Below are 14,601 nucleotides of genomic sequence, written 5' to 3'. Positions count from 1 at the left end.
AATGGAAAAGGCTCCGTGCGGCGTGCCGAGCGGCCGATGGGGGGGAACAGGGGGGGGGGCTCCGGTCCCGGGACCACCCCCCCCTCCCTCTACGGTGGGAGGGGGCCCCCAGCCCCCGGGTCCCGGCGTGCCCCGCGGTACCGGCAGCCCCGCGCCCCGCCCCCCCGGGAGGCGGGGCAGGGACCGGGGACGGCACCGGGACCCGGCCGGGACCCGCCTGCAGCCGGCCGCGATGTGGCCTCTGCGCCTGGGCACGGTGAGACCGGGGGGGGGGCACGGTGCCCTCGGGGGTCCCGGTGAGACGGGAGGTCCCGGTGCTCGGGGGGGGGGTGCGGGGGGTCCTGATGGCCGGGCCCGGTACAGGTTGGGGGGGGGGGGGTGCAGGTGTCGGTGGGGGGGGTCCCGGTGTCTGGGGGGGGATGAGGGGGCGATGTCGGTGGGGGGGCGGTGAGGTGGGGGTGGGGGGGGGATGTTCACGGGGCTCCCGGTGCCTGCGGGGGCTCCCGGTGCTCGGGGGGGTCCCGGTGCTCGGGGGGGGGTCCCGGTGCACGTGGAGGTCCCGGTGCTCGGGGGGGGTCCCGATGCCTGCAGGGGAGTTGCGGTGCCCACGGAGGGGGGGGGTGGGGGGGCTCCCGGTGCTCGTTGGGGGTCCCGCTGCTTGTGGGGGTCCCGCTGCCCGCAGGGGGTCCCGGTACGCCCCGCCCCCCCCCCTCTCCGCCCCCCATTTTCCTCTCGTCCCTCTCAGCCGTGCCCTTTACCCCCCCCCCCACACTCCCCCTACTCCACCCCCCTGCCCCGTGCCCCCCCCCCCCCCCCCGCGACCTTCGCGTCCGTCCCAAAGTCCCCGGTCTCGGTGCCGACCCCGGGGGCAGCCGCCGGCCTTGGCCCCCTGCCCGACGGGGCGGGCCGGGGGCGGCTCCGCGCTGTAGCCCGTGCCGGGGGGGGGGCAGCGGCCCGGCGGGTGATGCAATGGGGCGGCAGCGGTTACATCACCCGGCACCGGGACGGGGCCGCACACGTGCGTGGGGACCCCCCCGGGCATGAAGCCGGCGGTGGGGAATGGGGCTGGGGGTGCTCGGGGTCCCCCCCCTCCAGCACACGTGCCGGGCTCCCCCAGGATCCGTGGGGTCCCCCCCCCCGGCTGACCCCGTGGCTCTGCCGGTTGGCGTTGTGCACTGAGGGGTGCTGGGGTCCCGGCCCCCCCCAGCCCCAGGGGTGGGGGTCCATCTGTCCTAGCATCCATCTGTCCGGGGGGCTGTCTGTCCTGGTGGCCCCCCCATCCCACCAGGTGCCCACGTGCGGCTCCCCTGCACACGCCCTGGTGTACCCTGCTCAAGCTCTGGCTATGGGCTGGGGTAGCCCCGGGGGGGGGGTCCCACTTGCCCACACCCACCCTGTGGGGTGCCAGCGGGAGCCAAAGCACCGGGGTCCTGCTCCTCGTGCTGCTGCTCACAGCTCCAGGGGTGCTTCGGGGGTATCAGGGTATCAGCTGCCCGTGAGGGGTGGCAACCTCTGAGCCCCCCCCCGTCCCACCCAGGCTCTGCAGCGATGCGCCCAGCTGGGTGCTGGCAGCTGGCGAGCGCAGCATGGCACGGCCGCGGCAGCAGCCGTCGGGCACCTGCCTGGCTGGACGGGGCAGGAGAGCCTTGCCGAGAGCGACCCCGAGATGTGGTCCCTGGTCCAGAAGGAGAAGGATCGGCAGTGCCGAGGGCTGGAGCTCATCGCCTCTGAGGTGGAGTAGGGGGGTCCGAGGTGGGAATAGGGGGCGCTGGGAGCGGGGACGGCAGTGGTCCGTCTCCCACAAGCTGTGGCACCCCAACTCTGAGCCTCTTCGTCCCCAGAATTTCTGCAGCCGGGCGGCTCTGGAGGCCCTGGGCTCCTGCCTCAACAACAAGTACTCGGAGGGGTACCCAGGCAAGAGGTAAAGGGGGGGTCACGGGCTCTGGGCTTGGCCGGGGGGTGCTGGCAGCTTCAGGGGTCCTCCTGCAGTCGGTCTTCAGCTGCAGGAAGGGTCGCAGGGACCCCAGGGCCAGCAGGGGTGTACAGAAGGGAAGCTCTCCTCTCCCCCAAGGTCCCCAGTGGGGTTCGCAGAGGGGGATACCCTATAACCACCTCCTTTTCCCCCCCCCCCCAGGTACTACGGGGGAGCTGAGGTGGTGGACCAAATCGAGCTGCTGTGCGAGCAGCGGGCTCTGGAGGCGTTTGACCTGGACCCTGCCCGCTGGGGCGTGAATGTTCAACCCTACTCAGGGTCTCCGGCCAACTTTGCAGCCTACACAGCCCTGCTGCAGCCCCACGACCGCCTGATGGGGCTGGACCTGCCTGACGGGGGCCAGTAGGTGCCGGGGTGAGGCAGCTGGGAGTCTGCACCCCTTGGGGGGGGGGTCCCAGCCTCATCCTGCACCTCTGCTTTCCCCCACAGCCTCACACACGGGTACATGTCAGATGTCAAGAGGATCTCAGCCACGTCCATCTTCTTTGAGTCGATGCCCTACAAGCTCGATGTGAGTCAGGGGGTGGCTGGCTGAGCCCCAGCAGTGCCCCTGGGGTGCCCTAGCACCCTGCCGTCCCCTGTCCCACTGCCCCCGTGTGCTGCGTCCTCGTGCTGCGCGATGCTCTGCGGGCTCCGAGCTGCAAGGGGAGGTGTGCGTCTGTCATCTCGCTGTCTGTCCATCCCTTGCAGCCAGCCACGGGGCTGATCGACTACGACCAGCTGGAGGTGACGGCGCGGCTCTTCCGTCCTCGCCTTGTCATCGCTGGCACCAGCGCCTACGCCCGCCTCATCGACTACGCTCGCATGAAGAAGGTGCGGGGAGGCGACGCGGTGCCACGGGGACAGGAGCCCTCGCCGCCTGGGTGCGGGCGCACCGCGGGGACGGGGCCAGCCCCTGACTGCCACGTCCCCAGGTGTGCGAGGAGGTGAAGGCGTACCTGCTGGCGGACATGGCACACATCAGCGGGCTGGTGGCTGCCAAGGCCATCCCGTCGCCCTTCGAGCACGCGGACCTGGTGACCAGCACCACGCACAAGACCCTGCGTGGCGCCAGGTGAGGCCGCATCCCGCTGCCACCCCTGGGGAAGGCTCCAGCGCCCCGTGGGGGTGCAAAGCAGTTGGATTTTCATGCTCTGTCTGGGGGCAGCCCCCAGACCTGGGGCAGGAGGGAGGACACCCGGCAGGCCCAGAGCAGCGTGGTGATGGTACTGGTGCTGCACTGGTGCAGAGGGGCCAGGCTGTGCTGGGAGGAGCAGCGCCGTGCTTTCTTGCCCACAGGTCAGGCCTCATCTTCTATCGCAAGGGCGTGCGCTCGGTGGATAAGAAGACGGGCAAGGAGACGCTCTATGATCTGGAGGACAGGATCAACTTCGCCGTCTTCCCCTCCCTGCAAGGGGGGCCTCACAACCACGCCATCGCTGCTGTAGCTGTGGCCCTCAAGCAGGTGTGCGGGGGGAGGATCCAGGGCTGGGCTGGGCTGTGCCAGGCCCCATGCTGATGGATGTGGTGTGTCCCCCCCCAGGCCAGCTCTCCTGCATTCCGCCAGTACTGCCAGCAGGTGCTGAAGAACGCCAAAGCCATGGCACAGGCGCTGCTGCAGCGCGGGTACACCCTGGTGTCAGGTAGTGCCTCCGTCCTGGCCGCAGGGGACAAGGGGAAGGGGGCTGAGGGTGTGGGGCAGGGCTCTGGAGGTGGCACAGAGGGAGCGGGGCTGCAGGGGGGCTGCAGGGGACAGGGGCTGTCACCACTCACCTTGTGTCCCTTGCTCCCCAGGTGGCACCGACAACCACCTGGTGCTGGTGGACCTGCGGCCCAAGGGCATCGATGGTGCCCGGGCTGAGCGGGTCCTGGAGCTCGTTTCCATCACGGCCAACAAGAACACGTGCCCGGGGGACAAGAGCGCGCTCACGCCGGGAGGGCTGCGCCTGGGTGAGGGACAGGTCTTGTTCTGGGAAGGAGGTTCCTGCCCCCACCCAGCCCCTTCCCTGGGGAGGGGTCCCCAGGTTGTTGTCTCTCCAGGACGTCTCCCTTCCCCTTCACCCCTCTTTGAGGACCCCTTATGGGAAGGGGTCTGGGAGCACTTCAGGGACCTTAGGAGCAGCTTGGTGGGTTTGGCTCCTGCTGGGTGTACCCCCCCGGTGCAGCTCACAGCCCTGACGTGTCCGTGTCCCTAGGGGCCCCCGCGCTGACCTCCCGCCACTTCCGCGAGGAGGATTTCCAGAAAGTGGTGGGATTCATCGATGAAGGCATAGCGCTGGCCCTGGATGTCAAGAGCAAAACCAGTGAGTTAGCAGGGCCCTGGGCTGTGGCTGCGAGTGGGCACCTCTGTTTGGGGCAGGATGGGGCTGCCGTGCCCCCCCATGCCCCTCTCACCTGCTTCTCCCTCTCCCTTCTGCACCCAGGCAAGCTCCAGGAGTTCAAGACCTTCTTGCTGCAGGATGCGGAGACGCAGCGGCGCTTGGCAGAGCTGCGCCAGCGCGTGGAGACCTTTGCTCGTGCCTTCCCCATGCCTGGCTTCAGTGACCGCTGAGGGAGGGCTCTTGCCTCTCCTGCCAGGCCTGGACTCTGGGGCGAGGGGGAGCTGAACCCATCCCATGCATTCCCTGCTCTCCTTCGTCCCCACCAGCACCTCTGGGGCTGGGCACCTCCTCTCCCTGGGTGCCCCCCCAATCTTGCTCAGTATTAGGGTATAGAGACCAACCAACCCCCGTGGGGTGGGACGGGACCAATCCTGGCTCCAGCCTCCTCCCTTCTGCCCGAGGAAGTCTTGCAATTTTCCTTGGGGGGTACGCTAATAAAAGTGGGGGCAGAGCCTGCCTGCCTGGAGGTGTGTGGGCTGCGCTGAGCTGGGGCTGAAGATGGGGGGAGGACGCGGCCGATGGCATCCCCAGGCCCCCATCAGCACCAGACATGGTCCCAGTGCCCCCAGTTGTCCCCTGTGTCCCTCTCCCCTACCCCAGTGCCCCCCCAGTACCCCTCCCTGTGCCTGTCCTGCCACGGGGCATGAGGACAGTGGCAGCATCCGCGGTCCCGGCCTGGCTGGAGGTGGCGGAGCCTCGACAGCCCCCCTGCTGCCAGCCCTAGGCACGTCCCGCTCGTCGCTTCCTAAAATCCTGGCCTTTCATTCTCCTTCTTGGCCAAACCAAACAGCACCAGGCAGCCCCCCCCTGCCCGTGGCAAAGGCCAGGCCGTGCCATGTGGCACGTAGGCCGCGGGGCGGGGAACAGGCGCGTGCATGCAGTGCATCTGGTTGTGTTCGACTCCCCCCTCCAGCCCTCCTCTTTTTTCCTCCCCAGATCTGGCTTCCTGTGGCCTCCCCTGGGCCAGGACCCTCGCGGGGGAGCTCCGGGGGCACCCCTGGAGCGTGGGAGAGAGGAAGCGCGGCGCTGCGGGGTCAGGGCTGGGAACCGCGGCTTCAAGCAGGCCGCAAGCCCCCGGCCCTCGCAGGGCGGGGGGTGTTGGGGCTGCTCCTGTGTTTGGTGGGCCTGGGAAGCCACGAGCCATCCTCCTCGCTCCCCTCAGCCATTTGTTTTATTACCGGTCTCCGTGTTTGATGCAGATGGGGCTGGTGGGAGAGGTGGTACAAGCAGCAGCTGCTGCAGGGCAGGACAGGGGGGGAAGGCCTGGAGTGAGGGGGCTTGGTGCGGGGGGTCCAGCCTGGTGCTGGGGCTGTTGTGGAGCAGGGCAGCGGTGCTGGGGGGGGGGCTGCAGGAGGTGCTGGGGGGGCTGGCACAGGGCAGCAGCTCAGAAGCTGGGCCGGTCCTTCTTGAGGCTCTTGTAGTCGGTGGAAACTGCCATGAACTGGAAAGGGGAGGGGTATGAGCAGGGGTGGGGGCATTCAAGGGCTTGTGCCCCCCTGCCTCCGTCCCAGGGTTGATGCTGTTCCCCCCTCTTCCCCAAGCACAGCGTGGTGCTGGTCCCTGAAAGGTGCCCGTGCCCCCTCCCCAGAGAGCCAGGCCCCCCCAGTTCACCCCAGTGCTCACTTTATACTGGTCCGTAGGGCCCAGCTTATTCCAGGGTTCGGGGTTATTTTTTCGGTCCCAGCTGCAAGAAGCGATGGGGCTGTCAGCACCTGTAAGGGGAGGGGTAGGGCCCCACAGACACCCCCTCCCCATTTTACCCCCATAGGTGCCCCCAGCCCTATCTCCGTGCAGGGCTAATCCTGGACACCATCGTTGCATCCGCTGTGCCGGCGGGTCGGGGGCTCCGGCTGGCTTCTGACCAAGGAGGAAACGTTCTGTCCTGTCCCGGGGGGGTTGCAGAAGGCCAGCAGAGCCGTGGGATGAGACCCTGGAGAAAGCAGCTCCTGTCCTCTCCCTCCCTCCCTCCCCCTGCAATCCGCTGGTGTTGGCCAAGAGCAGAATTTTCCATCTCGGAAGATGCGTGTGCTGGGGCAGGGAGGGGGGAGCTGCGCTGTGATTGCAGACCCCTGGAGCTGTTTAGTGGCATTAATGTGCTAGGCGGGCTGCTGTTGTTTTATCCCCCCCCCCCTTGACAAACAGGCGCACACCCCTGCGCTTCCACCATCAAAGACAAGGTGCCTGGATCTGCTAATTGCTGAGCTAAGTACCCTGGGCAGCTGGCATCAAATTAAATCAATGAGCGTTTTACCCGGAGCAAACAAATATTAGATAGGCATTAGACAGCGTGGGGCTGCAGGGACCGTGGGCCACTCAGTTATAAGGGGAAAAAAAAAAAAAAAAATGCCTCGCACGCTGCGGCGTGCCTGCCTTTCCCTGTGCCAATCCATCCAGCCTCTGTTCCTCATCAATCTATCCTTACACCTCGTCTTCCTCCCCTTCGCCATTCGTCCTTGCGCGGTTTTTTATCTGCCTAGCCACCCCTCCAACCTCGCGCCCCAGCCCTTCAGCAGCCAGCTGTCCCGCTGTTTTCGCAGCCCTCTCTGGCCCTCTGTCAATCCAGCCAGCCCCACGCCGGCTGTCTGGCTGTCCGTCTGTCCATCCATCAGTCGCACGCTGCTGTTATCTGCCTCGTCACTCCTGCGCCCACCCTGCTCTTCCTCTGCCCTTCCTCGGAGCGTGCCCATCTCCCACTCCCCTCCCTGCACCCCCCAGCTGTTCCTGGAGCCGCAGGGCTGGAGGGGGCCTTGAGGCACCCCAAAGCAGGGGCAGGGCAGGCAGGGCATCAGCTTCCCTCGTTCCCCAGTGCTGCTGGTCCGTGCCCACCCCTCGGAGCCCCCCACAGAGGTTTTTGAGCAGGGGGGAGCACCTTGCAGCCCCCAGCGCTGTGCTGGGTGCATGGTGCGTGTGGGCTGCGTGCCGGCACCCCCATACCTGACGTCCGGGCTGTATAGGGCCAGCCTGAGCAAGTACAGCACAGCGCTGCCCAGTCCAACGCTGATGAAGCCAATGAGGGGAACGAGCTGCAGAGAGAGAGAGAAAAATGAAAAATACCCCAATAAAATGAATATTTATCAGGCCGACTGGAGAGTGAAAGGGAGAGCTGACACACTGGGAGATTTACAGGGGAAATATGGCAGAGCAATCCTGTAGCTGGGCTGCAGTACACAGTGTAGCTGTCAGCTTGAGTGACTGAATTAAAAGAGGGAGAGAAAAATCGGCTCATGTTGGAGAGGAATTGGGTTTAGAATGAGAAATCACTTCCCCACTGCCGGCCCGGCCCCGTGCTCACCGGCATAGCTGAGGGTACCCGCACCTAGCTGGTGGTGCCCCCCAGGACATGGGGTCCCTTTGGTCTGCAGGCAGAGCATGGACCCCCACCCCAGCAAGCTACCCCCCCCCTGCAGGTCCAGCACTCGCTGTCCTCCTGTCCCACGTCCCTGCCAAGCACAGGACAGCTGGGGCTGCATCCCCTGCTGCTGCTGAGGTGCTGCATTCACTGCGCTGTGCTGCTGGGTGCAAGGCAGGGCTCCGAGAAGCGGTAACAGCACGGGGGGGGCACTCAGCTACCCCCTTGGTGCTGCCTTGGCCACCATGGTGGGGGTCCCTGCGAGCAGTCCCCCCCCCTCAAGGCAGGGCTTTCATCTCACCACTGCAGGGTGAGCAGCTCCATCTCCTCATCTCCACTCCCCCCTCCTCGCGCTGCCAATCCCCGGTGCCCAGGGGGACGCGGCCTCAATCGGAGCTGAGACGCAGCAGCTCTGACCTCCCCCAAATTGCTGTGGCCCCCGCGCCAGGGAAGACGGTCGGAGTGTAATGAACCTCCCGCCAACCTGTGCCCCTGGGAAGGCAAACACGGCCGGCGCCTCGCCGTGCCCATTAGTGGCAGCGCGGGAGCGGGGGCCGGTGGTGCACAGCGAGCGCCTCGCGCTCAGCGCGGTTTGCATTGCCAGCACCTGAGCTCTTGGGTTATATCCGCAGTGCTGTTTGGCAGCTCGAGCTCTCAGCAAGTGTCTCCGAACCCCCCACCCGCCCACCCGCTGTGCGGTGACTCAGTTTCCCCACCTGGATGAGGCTGGGGGGTTGGTGGGTAGCAGGGGGGGGATTCCAAAACACAAAAAACAGGATCCAGCTGAACCTCGCTGAGCTGTTCTCCACCAAGCACCCCCACAGGGAAGGTGTCTTGTGGGGAAGGCACCTTGACATAAAATATCTCCCGCTCCCCACGGGCTCCCTCGCTGCCCCTCAGTCCTCGCTGGCCACCCCGCATCCTTCCCAGTGCCCCTGCATGGCCCACACCCTGCTCTGCAGCGCCAAAACCCAAGCCAAGCAGCACGCCGTGCTCTCGCCCGGCAGATGCCAGTGCCGATTCGGGAGGTTAGAGGCATCAGCAGATAATGATCTTTTGCGCTGTGTGCGGCCAGGTGCCAAGAGGATCTGGCAGTAGCCACTACCCAGCCGCGCCGGCTAATCAAGAAGAACTCCACAGCGCCGGGAATTGCAGTGTCTGTTGGAGGAGATTCGGGGCGACGGATCCGTCTCACCATCTGCTGCTGACACCTTCTGGGTAATTAATGCCTGGGAAGAATTAAAGGTAGGGGGAGCAGCGGGACCAGGCATGCAGCAGGCAAGGGGGCTACAGAGTTCTGGGAACAGCCTCCTCCAGAAATAAATAAGACGTTACGAGTCTGACCTTAATACAGAGCATTAAAGTGCTGCTTGTGGGCATTTATTTGTGGGGCTGAGCTGCCCAGGAATGTTTGCCCCTTAACCCTAATGGTGGCAGCTGCAGATGGCCATGTCCAGAGTGAGGCACGTGTGCCCCAGGGCCTCGGGCACCCCTCAGCTGTGCCACAGCCACCACCCGCACCTCGCCGTGAGCTTGTGGAGAGCCAGAGCCAGCACTGACATAGCAGGGACCTGGCCCTCATCCCACCGCACTGGCTGCAAAAGCAGCGGGAAGGAGAAAGAAAATGTGTGCGGGTGCCAGGTGAGGCGAGGGCACCGTCCTGCCAGGGCTCCTGCACCTCACCGGCACCAGGCTCCTTGGGCTCGGCACGGCCGTGGGTCACCGCCAGGCAGGTGGGCAGTGGGGGGGCTCTGCTGCAAGGTGGGAGCCCCGATATCCCTGCCCGGGTGGTCGCGTGTGAAGAACGACGTCTCAGAAACCGCCACAGCAACTTCTGCTGGCACCAGCCCTGCGGGACGGCTGCAGGCGCTTCAGGCACGGGCATCCAGGCCAAGCGCCCCTCACACACGCTGCTCGGGGACCCTCAAACCATGCACAAATCTCTGCCCGACAGCTGCAGGCACCGCAGCGGGGCATGAGCAGAAAAGCCCCAAATCCCTGTCCTGCAGCTGCGCTGCGAAGTCGGCACGAGAGCCCCGGCCCTTGCTGCACACCCGTGCTCTCCCGGCAGTTGCAGAATCAGCCGGGCGTCCTCCAGCACGGGAGAGGCCCCAGCCTCCCGCGCCTCCTGCCTGGCCTCCTGCCTCCCAGCACCGGAGCCGGCCTGGTGCTCGGCCACGGCTCATCATCCTTTCCAGCCTGGCAGCTCTGCCTCCCCACAAACCCAGCTGCCAAGCGCTTACGTGACTTTCAGCCCGGCACCGGCAGCTCATCAACCCTGCGCGGGTCACCAGCCCCTGGCAGGATGCAGGGAGGACACCGGGGACCCTCTGGTAGGGGCAAGAGCCCTGCCATGGGGGGGGAACCTTCCTGGCAGGGTGGGGACACACAACTGTGGTCCTCTTGGAGGGTCTGGAAGGTTTCGGTGGCAGGGAATGGGGAAGGCTGGAAGGACAGGAGCTGGCACATCAAACCGGGATCAAAGTGGCTGTGTGGGGGCTGGCCAGCAGCACGCTGAGCTTCCATTCCCACCCTCTTCCAAAGACCCCCCCCGAGCAGGGAGCAGTGCCCTCCATCCACCCATGCAACTGCCTGTGAGTGAGGCTGGGTACAAACCCCTCCATGCACACAAAGCCCAGCCCTGCTGCACCCCAACAGCGCTGGACGCGGGTGGCTCACCTTGGGGGCACGGGCAGGACCCCCCAGCACCTGTGGGGTGCTGCAGGAGCCAGGCGGGCCAAGTGCAAGGGGACAGCAAGCGAGCAGGGGGGGGCAGCCCTGGGATGGCACGGGGAGGGCAGAGGGGGCTGAGAAGAGGCTTGGGGTGGAAGCGGAGCTGGAGGAGGGAGCAGTGGGTGGAGGAGGAATAAGGGATAAGGGGAGAAGGGTGAGGGTGGGCACAGGGCACACGTCCCAGGGGAGGGAAGGGAGATGGAGGGGTAAGGGCCAAAGGGTCTGGGAGGGGGCGAGGGGCAGAAGGATGCAGGGAATCCGGCCAGAGGGGCGATGGGGGACTCACTCCGGGGTGCCGCTTGACGTGCCGGGAGAACATTGCTCCGAGCAGGGGGCCCTTCATGGCAAGGGAGCGGGGCCGGAGGTCTGGCTGTGGTGCGAGGCTCCGAGCGCTGGCCGAGGCTGGAGGAGGGCAGGACACACGGGGAGGCGTCTGCAGCAGGGCTGGGAGGGACGGGGCGGGACGGGGATCCCGGCCCAGGGGCAGCAAGCTGGAAGCGGGCAGCTGAGCATCCACCGCGGAGCCCCAGCCACGCTCTGCCCCTTCCAACAACTCCTGTCCCGAGCTGCCACCACTGGGTTGGCGACCAGCTGTGGGGCTGGGTTCTCCACGACACCCCCTGGATGCCCTCCCCCAGCACTCGTGCCTCAGTTTCCCTGTCTGGATGAGGGGCCAGCCCCTCTCCTCCACACGCGAAGCCCTCCCAGGTTGCTCGGCACCTTCCTGCTAGGGCGAAAGATGAGTTGTGTGATTTGTTATGACAACTTCTCCGATGTTTGCGGCCTCCCCTCAGCACCCCCCGCCACCCTCCCCTTTATGATAAATGACATAACACCCAATTTACATTTAGCAATGCAAATCTCCCTGGCAGTAACAGATGCTGCCGTGCATATGGAAACCAGCTATTTGTACCCATTGGCTCTTAACAAAAGACTGGGGAGATTGGCGGAGCCGGCAGCCCGGCGCAGCAGGCAGGGACGTGGCATCCATCCCCACGGCCGCTGGCCGCATCCTGCCCTGCAGCAGCCGAGCCCCACGGCTCCTCGGGGCACAGAGCACGTGGCAGTGCCCCTTCTGCATGTGATGGGTATGGGCTGATACCCGAAATGCACCCCCTTCTGCGGGGGGCCAGCACCCCCATATCGCCCCAGCCCAGCCTTGGCTGGCACACGCACAGAGCTCTGCTGCCACCCCTCCACACAGCCCAGCTCCGCTGCGGCCACTTCATCCTCACCTCCTTTCTCTCAGCAAAGTCTAAGAGGACAAAGGGGAGAAACTTCTCTGGAGCGTGTGGAAATAAATAAACAAGACCTGAATCGCAGCCAGCAGCGCCGTGTTGAGGCCTTTGTTGATATAATTAGAGTTTTGAAATGGGATTGATTAAGTGCCACTCCCCAAGACAGAGTGCATCCTGCCCTCGGCTCGCGTCCTTCGCTGCCTCCCTCTGCCAGCGACTGCCGCGGTGCAGGGACGGTGGCGTGGGGTGCGTGCGTGGGCAGGGTCGGGGCAGAGCTGTGCAGGAGGGTTTGTGATGGGGCAAGTGCCCACATGGTGCAAGGGTGACCCCACAGGCACCGCCAGGATCCCCTTGGCAGGGGGGGAGGCACTCGGCCCCATCAGAGCCAGGACTGCTCTGGAGCACCCCGCAAGCTCCAAGCTCCCTGCAGACAAGCCCAGGACTTCCCCTGGAGAAGCAGTGGGATTCCCTGCCTGCAAAGCCCAGCTGCCTCCATGCTCATTAATGATTATAATTAAGAGAGCATTTAATTCTGTGCCGCACTTCCCTCTTCTATGGTGATTAGAGCTCGTGCCCTGCTGCTCAGGCGCTCTCCTGGGCACCGCGAGCCCACCCCTGTGACAGCGGCCATCTCAAGGGGCTCAGCCCTGCCGAGTGCTGGGAGGATGCCAGCACAACCCCCCTGCCCCCCCCAGGAGGGAGACACCATCAATCCAAGCAGATAGAAACCTTTCGAGCTCTTCATGGCTGCTTCTGGCCTGCGCACAGATCCCCCCCCCAGCCTGTGCTGCTGCACCCGTCTGTGTGCACAAGTTTGTGCACAGACACATGCACAACCCCTGCTCCGATCCCAACAGATGTGCATGGCCACAGGGACACTTACACACCTTTATGGGCAAGACGTAGGCTTGCACACTCAACACACAATCCCACGTGTGCCAGTGCAGTCCCAGACCCTATATAAGGGCCCCCCCGGTCAGGGTAAGCAGCTGAGAGACAAACACAGTGGGGGGAACGGGGGGAGCTGCCAGGCCTTGGTGCTGCTGCTCGCAGCTGCTGCGGCGGGTATTTTACAGCCACTCCAAAAATATTATTCAAGATGAAGGAGAATCACGGCTGCTGCGAGCGAGCGCAGGGCCGTCGCGGGGAATTTATCATCCCGAATTGGGTGCCCCCCCTGCAACGCCGCGGTGATGAAGTGCTTCATTAATGGGAGATGCTGCAGCTCGGGGCTGAACGTGCCTGCACCTGAGCGTGCTGTTTCCTCCAGCTCCCAGCCTTGGCACTCAGCCCCCCCCTGTCCCCGCATGCCTCCCCCAGCACCCAGCCGGCTCCACACCCCCCCTCCCCACCCCACAGCCTCCTCACTGCCCCCCTGGCCCCACACCTGGCCCCCATTTGTTGCTCCCCAGGCAGACCCCCAGACCCTGCAAGGAGCAGACCCCAGACCTCCTGTGGGGGTGACACAGAGTTGCACCCCCTCCAAGAATAGAGTCGTACCCCTCTGATAATTAGGCCTGTCCCCTTTTTAGGGGGCTGGATGGAGCCACACGGTGCTGCTCGTGCCAAAGCTGTAAATCTCCCTGGCTTTTGGCCGGGGCGCAATGGAAACCATCATAAAAAATTCATATCATCTAAAGCAAACAAACAATAAACAAACAGCCAATAATTAAATGGTGAATTAACGGGATATATTTCATAGCCCCACAGAGGCGTGCTGTAGGACAAGCCTCAGCACAGGCAGAAGGGGCTGGGTGCTGGGGGTCTTCCAGACCTTCGCAGGGAGAGGAGGTAGCCAGGGGGACAGGGACAGGGACAGGTTGAGGGGATTGGCAAGGGGGTGGTTTTTTTTTTTTGGGGGGGGGGGGGCAGTGGCTGAAGGAGCAGCTCCACAAAGGGCATCACCACCAGCACTGCTGAGACATGTCACGATGGATTGCACAGCCAGATAACGGTGGGGCAACCTCACCCCTTCCTCCCTGCCATGCTGGGATTGTCCCACGTCTCCTCCTGTTGAGTGTGATGTCATGGCCATGCCGTGATGTCACTGATCGCTATGACATCATGCCCCCCCCCCCCCCCCCCTTTCTTGCTCCCCCACGTGCTTGCCCTGGCTGCAGCATGCCTCTGAGCACGCTTGTCTGCCAGCACCCAGGGCTGGCCCCGGTGCCATCCATCACCCAACACAGGCACACATCATTTATAGCTGGCACCTTCATTTACAGGGCTATTATCATCCTAATTCCCCCCATTAATCACAGGGCACTGCGTGATGAGCACCAGGAAAGCCGATTCCTGACCCACAACTGCTGCAGGATTGGGGGCACCACCCTCATAACTTGGGACCCCAAATCCCCCAAGATACTGCAAGCGACAGCTGAGACGAACCCCCCTCCTTGTCCCCAGAGACCCAGCCATGGGCCTGCAGGGTGCAGCTGGGGCGCTGAGGGGCATCCAGCACCGCAGGCGGGGGCTCCAGGATGGCAGCGGGGAGGTTGCCGCTTCCGTGGCTGCTGGAGGCGTTTCCTAGAACCGACCCTGCAATTAACCACCGCCTTGGCCTTGTCCTGCAACATCGATTTTTATTTTCTTTTTATTTATTTATTTTTTTATTCTTTTTTTTTTTTTTTTTTTTCCGTAATTCTCTGAAGAAAAGCCCAAGCCCAGAGCTGCGATTTCCAAAGCCTGTTTTTATAAATAACCGGGGTCGCCAGCTGCCGATTGCTGTAACGCCGCCTTGATGCGATTTAATAAGCATCGCAGCCTCTTCCTTCATCGTGACAAAGACACTGGTGGGGACAGAGCTGTGCCCAGCAGTGGAGCACGTGGCCGAGGTGTGCACGACGGTGCTGAGCGTGCCCGGCCGATGCACGGGGACACGCGTGTGCCCAACCCGAGATGCGGGACCGTGCCACGACCCCAACCCCT

At 64.5% G+C, this 14,601-nt stretch overlaps 2 protein-coding genes across 2 annotated transcripts; one reads left to right on the top strand and one right to left on the bottom strand.

Annotated features, from left to right (window-relative positions):
• The first annotated feature begins 104 nt into the window (after window positions 1–104).
• SHMT2 (serine hydroxymethyltransferase 2) lies at window positions 105–4,819 on the top strand. The gene is made up of 12 exons (XM_027445490.3): window positions 105–256; window positions 1,538–1,732; window positions 1,842–1,921; window positions 2,135–2,335; window positions 2,423–2,504; window positions 2,684–2,806; window positions 2,908–3,047; window positions 3,272–3,437; window positions 3,516–3,615; window positions 3,767–3,922; window positions 4,168–4,275; window positions 4,396–4,819. The coding sequence occupies exons 1-12, from the start codon at window positions 233–235 to the stop codon at window positions 4,521–4,523; spliced, it is 1,503 nt and encodes a 500-aa protein (XP_027301291.1). The 5' UTR covers window positions 105–232; the 3' UTR covers window positions 4,524–4,819.
• A 687-nt stretch (window positions 4,820–5,506) lies between these two features.
• NDUFA4L2 (NDUFA4 mitochondrial complex associated like 2) lies at window positions 5,507–10,890 on the bottom strand. The gene is made up of 4 exons (XM_027445627.3): window positions 10,722–10,890; window positions 7,288–7,376; window positions 5,977–6,037; window positions 5,507–5,794 (listed from the first exon to the last, which is right to left on the bottom strand). Exons 1-4 carry the CDS (start codon window positions 10,776–10,778, stop codon window positions 5,738–5,740), a joined length of 264 nt encoding a protein of 87 aa, XP_027301428.1. The 5' UTR covers window positions 10,779–10,890; the 3' UTR covers window positions 5,507–5,737.
• Window positions 10,891–14,601: the final 3,711 nt, after the last annotated feature.

The sequence above is a fragment of the Anas platyrhynchos genome, chromosome 34 (genome assembly GCF_047663525.1).
Source record: "Anas platyrhynchos isolate ZD024472 breed Pekin duck chromosome 34, IASCAAS_PekinDuck_T2T, whole genome shotgun sequence".
NCBI lineage: Eukaryota > Metazoa > Chordata > Aves > Anseriformes > Anatidae > Anas > Anas platyrhynchos.
Note: the sequence above shows the minus strand (reverse complement) of the source record. Positions and strands in the feature narration are given on the sequence as shown.